At 42.9% G+C, this 6,000-nt stretch overlaps 1 protein-coding gene across 3 annotated transcripts in view; it reads right to left on the bottom strand.

Annotated features, from left to right (window-relative positions):
- LOC114557586 (gamma-aminobutyric acid type B receptor subunit 2) overlaps positions 1-6,000 on the bottom strand; it is a 30,658-nt gene that overhangs the window by 10,225 nt on the left and 14,433 nt on the right. For 2 of the 3 annotated variants that reach the window (XM_028581132.1, XM_028581133.1), the window contains exons 11-13: positions 5,749-5,881; positions 1,538-1,639; positions 772-885 (exon numbers count right to left, since the gene is read on the bottom strand). In XM_028581132.1, coding sequence (XP_028436933.1) covers positions 772-885; positions 1,538-1,639; positions 5,749-5,881 — 349 coding nt within the window. The remainder of the gene's footprint in view (positions 1-771; positions 886-1,537; positions 1,640-5,748; positions 5,882-6,000) is intronic. The other variant, XM_028581134.1, reaches the window with a different exon arrangement.

The raw sequence follows: 6,000 nt of genomic DNA, 5'->3' as shown, positions 1-6,000 counted from the left end.
TTTTCCACCTTTTTGAAGCTTTTGCAGACATTTGTCATTTTTTTAAACATTTGTTTTGAATGCTATTAAATTGAATAAAACATCCAAAGTTAAAGAAAGTAGTGGGCTGATCATTCATTTTACTTGTGAAGAGCGTTGTGTGGAACAATCCACGTTACTTTTCAGAAAATTTGGTTGAAAGAAACCCACTTTTCTGATATAGACATTTTTAAAAAAAATGGGTCAAATTTGACCCAAGGACAACAGGAGGGTTAAACCCGTTTGGTTCAGTTTAGACACCAAAACTACTGAGTTAGGTTGATAAAAAGATGGAGGTTTGGGTTCTAATCAGACGTGACTTCACTTCCTGAAGATGACCACGGTGACGCAGAACGTAACGTAGCTCCGCATATACACGATGGGATTGGCCTTACTAGAGTTTGTTTTTTTCCAGCTCGCAAGCCAAATTATATTTGCTGCCGCTAGGGTGGTCTAGATTTCTAGGCTAATAAAGGCAGCACTAAATAAAGAATGACAGTTACATTTTAAAGTGCAGTTTTCTGCTGATATTTTCTCTGAACTAACAAAAAATCTCTGAGTGTTATTCGCCATATCTCGCAGCCTTTCACAATGTGTTTATTACGCCAGTAAAAAGCAAAAATCAATATATTGTGCAGCCCAATGAGGTATTCGTAGTTTTTTTGGCCTCATGCGCCACTGAGCAACTCTCGCAGGAATGAACAGGACTCTATCCATCCGTACCATCAACAGAAATAATCCTGGCATTGTTACCTGTAAGCCGTGCTGCAGCACCACCCGTCTGAGAGGGTCCAGGATCTGCCAGGTGGTCAAAACAAACACATCCAACAGGAAGATCCAGAGCACCACACAGCCGGCTCTCTGCTTCTGGAGACAGAGCGCTGTCCGTCAGTCACAGTTACATTTCACTGTTAGAGAACTAATTCAGAGAAAAATGTGATTTACCTGACTCTGTTTGAGTCTGCGGAGTGAATAAAGGCTCTGACACACCAACCCAATGGCCGACCATCGGCAGAAAAGGCAGTCGGACCGATCAGTCGGCTCCCCGAGGTCCAAAAAGCACCTCAGAACATGAGCGTGTAATAAGTCTCCATAACAGCAGGCTCCTCGGGGCTCCAAAAAATGAAAACCGGTAGCTGATTGGATGAACGCGTCACGTGGGTCTGGCTGCTCCCGGATTTCTCAACCGACCATAATATCATGAAAACATTTTAAGAGAGAAATAGGCCATGCAGTTGCAGAAAATGTCTTCATTTCAGATCAACAAAGGTCAGTTCAAAAATATTTCGTCAGATTTTGAGTGTTATTTGTCACCCTCATCCCACTCGTCAATTCCGGTAATTGGAAGTCCGACTGCCCACTGGCCGATCCAACAAGTCAAATCGGCCAAAATTAAAGCCGACGGCTCCTTCGGCTGACGACGGCACGAACAGACTGGAGTCATCGACCTCGCCAGACTGTCCGGCGGCCGATAATCGGGTTGGTGCGTCAGCGCCTTAACACCTTTATGTTTATTCACCTGAGTCTGTTTGAGTCTGCGGAGTGAATAAAGCCTCCATGTTTTGGTGAAGAGCACAGCGAAGCCCACAGTGTGTCCCACAGAGAGAGTCCACAGACGAACCTGCAGGAACAAACAAATCCAACGTGAACTTGAGTTCAAATTGAAATACTTAGACGGACGGTTTGGGATTGTTGAAAAGCTTTGAAAGATGTGAAAGTAGCATCTCCTCGGGGCTCCGACCCACACGCACAAAGCTTCGGTCTCTTTTCTTTGTCATTTTAACAGGGCGGGCGGTTGGATGTAGAAGCAGCAGTGGAAACTTTAGAGAGTATTATGTAGAAAGACAGCAGTAGAGAGTAGTATGTAGAGAGACAACAGTAGAGAGTAGTATGTAGAGAGACAGCAGTAGAGAGTAGTATGTAGAGAGACATCATTAGACAGTAGTATGTAGAGAGACAGCAGTGGAGAGTAGTATGTAGAGAGACAACAGTAGAGAGTAGTATGTAGAGAGACAGCAGTAGAGAGTAGTATGTAGAGAGACAGCAGTAGAGAGTAGTATGTAGAGAGACAGCAGTGGAGAGTAGTATGTAGAGAGACAGCAGTAGAGAGTAGTATGTAGAGAGACATCATTAGACAGTAGTATGTAGAGAGACAGCAGTGGAGAGTAGTATGTAGAGAGACAACAGTAGAGAGTAGTATGTAGAGACACATCATTAGACAGTAGTATGTAGAGAGACAGCAGTAGACAGTAGTATGTAGAGAGACAACAGTAGAGAGTAGTATGTAGAGAGACCACAGTAGAGAGTAGTATGTAGAGAGACAACAGTAGAGAGTAGTATGTAGAGAGACAGCAGTAGACAGTAGTATGTAGAGAGACAGCAGTAGACAGTAGTATGTAGAGAGACAACAGTAGAGAGTAGTATGTAGAGAGACAGCAGTAGAGAGTAGTATGTAGAGAGACAGCAGTAGACAGTAGTATGTAGAGAGACAGCAGTAGAGAATAGTATGTAGAGACAGTAGTAGACAGTAGTATGTAGAGAGACAGCAGTAGAGAGTAGTATCTAGAGAGACAGCAGTAAAGAGTAGAACATAGAGAGACAGCAGTAGAGAGTAGTATGTAGAGAGACAGCAGTAGAGAGTAGTATGTAGAGAGACAGCAGTAGAGAGTAGTATGTAGAGAGACATCAGTAGAGCGTAGTATGTAGAGAGACATCAGTAGACAGTAGTATGTAGAAAGACATCAGTAGAGAGTAGTATGTAGAGAGACAGCAGTAGAGAATAGTATGTAGAGAGACCACAGTAGAGAGTAGTATGTAGAGAGACATCAGTAGAGAGTAGTATGTAGAGAGACATCAGTAGAGAGTAGTATGTAGAGAGACAGCAGTAGAGAGTAGTATGTAGAGAGACAGCAGTAGAGAGTAGTATGTAGAGAGACAACAGTAGAGAGTAGTATGTAGAGAGACAGCAGTAGAGAGTAGTATGTAGAGAGACATCAGTAGAGAGTAGTATGTAGAGAGACAGCAGTAGAGGGTAGTATGTAGAGAGACATCAGTAGAGAGTAGTATGTAGAGAGACAGCAGTAGAGAGTAGTATGTAGAGACACATCAGTAGAGAGTAGTATGTAGAGAGACAGCAGTAGAGAGTAGTATGTAGAGAGACAACAGTAGAGAGTAGTATGTAGAGAGACGACAGTAGAGAGTAGTACTTAGAGACAGCAGTAGAGAGTGGTATGTAGAGAGACATCATTAGACAGTAGTATGTAGAGAGACAACGGTAGAGAGTAGTATGTAGAGAGACAACAGTTGAGAGTAGTATGTACAGAGACAGCAGTAGAGAGTAGTACATAGAGAGACAGCAGTAGAGAGTAGTATGTAGAGAGACAGCAGTAGAGAGTAGTATGTAGAGAGACGACAGTAGAGATTAGTATGTAGAGAGACAGCAGTAGAGAGTAGTATGTAGAGAGACAACAGTAGAGAGTAGTATGTAGAGAGACGAGAGTAGAGAGTAGTATGTAGATAGATGACAGTAGAGAGTAGTATGTAGAGAGACAACAGTTGAGAGTAGTATGTAGAGAGACAGCAGTAGAGAGTAGTATGTAGAGAGACATCAGTAGACAGTAGTATGTAGAGAGACAGCAGTAGAGAGTAGTATGTAGAGAGACAGCAGTAGAGAGTAGTATGTAGAGAGACAACAGTAGAGAGTAGTATGTAGAGAGACAGCAGTAGAGAGTAGTATGTAGAGACACATCAGTAGAGAGTAGTATGTAGAGAGACAGCAGTAGAGAGTAGTATGTAGAGAGACAGCAGTAGAGAGTAGTACGTAGAGACAGCAGTAGAGAGTAGTATGTAGAGAGACAACAGTAGAGAGTAGTATGTAGAGAGATGACAGTAGAGAGTAGTACTTAGAGACAGCAGTAGAGAGTAGTATGTAGAGAGACAACAGTAGACAGTAGTATGTAGAGAGACAACGGTAGAGAGTAGAATGTAGAGAGACAGCAGTAGAGAGTAGTATGTAGAGAGACATCAGTAGAGAGTAGTATGTAGAGAGACAACGGTAGAGAGTAGTATGTAGAGAGACATCAGTAGAGAGTAGTATGTAGAGAGACAACGGTGAGAGTAGTATGTAGAGAGACAACAGTTGAGAGTAGTATGTACAGAGACAGCAGTAGAGAGTAGTACATAGAGAGACAGCAGTAGAGAGTAGTATGTAGAGAGACAGCAGTAGAGAGTAGTATGTAGAGAGACAGCAGTAGAGAGTAGTATGTAGAGAGACGACAGTAGAGATTAGTATGTAGAGAGACAGCAGTAGAGAGTGGTATGTAGAGAGACAACAGTAGAGAGTAGTATGTAGAGAGACGACAGTAGAGAGTAGTATGTAGATAGATGACAGTAGAGAGTAGTATGTAGAGAGACAACAGTTGAGAGTAGTATGTAGAGAGACAGCAGTAGAGAGTAGTATGTAGAGAGACAGCAGTAGAGAGTAGTATGTAGAGAGACATCAGTAGACAGTAGTATGTAGAGAGACAGCAGTAGAGAGTAGTATGTAGAGAGACAGCAGTAGAGAGTAGTATGTAGAGAGACAACAGTAGAGAGTAGTATGTAGAGAGATGACAGTAGAGAGTAGTATGTAGAGAGACAGCAGTAGAGAGTAGTATGTAGAGAGACGACAGTAGAGAGTAGTATGTAGAGAGACGACAGTAGAGAGTAGTATGTAGATAGATGACAGTAGAGAGTAGTATGTAGAGAGACAACAGTTGAGAGTAGTATGTAGAGAGACAGCAGTAGAGAGTAGTATGTAGAGAGATGACAGTAGAGAGTAGTACGTAGAGACAGCAGTAGAGAGTAGTATGTAGAGAGACAGCAGTAGACAGTAGTATGTAGAGAGACAGCAGTAAAGAGTAGTATGTAGAGAGACAGCAGTAGAGAGTAGTATGTAGAGAGACAACAGTAGAGAGTAGTATGTAGAGAGATGACAGTAGAGAGTAGTACTTAGAGACAGCAGTAGAGAGTAGTATGTAGAGAGACAACAGTAGACAGTAGTATGTAGAGAGACGTCAGTAGAGAGGAGTATGTAGAGAGACAACGGTAGAGAGTAGTATGTAGAGAGACAGCAGTAGAGAGTAGTATGTAGAGAGACAGCAGTAGAGAGTAGTATGTAGAGAGACAACAGTAGAGAGTAGTATGTAGAGAGATGACAGTAGAGAGTAGTATGTAGAGAGACAGCAGTAGAGAGTAGTATGTAGAGAGACGACAGTAGAGAGTAGTATGTAGAGAGACGACAGTAGAGAGTAGTATGTAGAGAGACAGCAGTAGAGAGTAGTATGTAGAGAGACAGCAGTAGAGAGTAGTATGTAGAGAGACAACAGTAGAGAGTAGTATGTAGAGAGATGACAGTAGAGAGTAGTATGTAGAGAGACAACGGTAGAGAGTAGTATGTAGAGAGATGACAGTAGAGAGTAGTACTTAGAGACAGCAGTAGAGAGTAGTATGTAGAGAGACAACAGTAGACAGTAGTATGTAGAGAGACGTCAGTAGAGAGGAGTATGTAGAGAGACAACGGTAGAGAGTAGTATGTAGAGAGACAGCAGTAGAGAGTAGTATGTAGAGAGACAATATTATTATTACTTAAGTATTTCCATGTTCTTCTCCTTTCTACTTGTAGTCCAGTACATCTCAGAGGTAAATATTGTACTTTTTACTACATTTGTCTGTACAGCCGTGTGGACTCACTGAGCAGAGGACTTCAAACGTGCGGTCGGACTGCGAGGCTCCGTCCAGACCGGCGATCAGGACCGAGGAGGAGGACAGCAGGACGGCCAGCAGCAGCAGGACGTCCCAGGATGCACCGCTCGCCCTCAGCAGCCTGCAGACACACACACACACACACACACACACACACACACACACACACACACACACACACACACACAGAGGGGACAGAAACACCGGCAGGAGTTTACTTTAACAGCTAGTCTCTTATAA

This window comes from Perca flavescens, chromosome 6, assembly GCF_004354835.1.
Source record: "Perca flavescens isolate YP-PL-M2 chromosome 6, PFLA_1.0, whole genome shotgun sequence".
Lineage (NCBI taxonomy): Eukaryota > Metazoa > Chordata > Actinopteri > Perciformes > Percidae > Perca > Perca flavescens.
The sequence above is the reverse complement of the archived record's forward strand: the minus strand, read 5'-3'. Positions and strand labels throughout refer to the sequence as shown.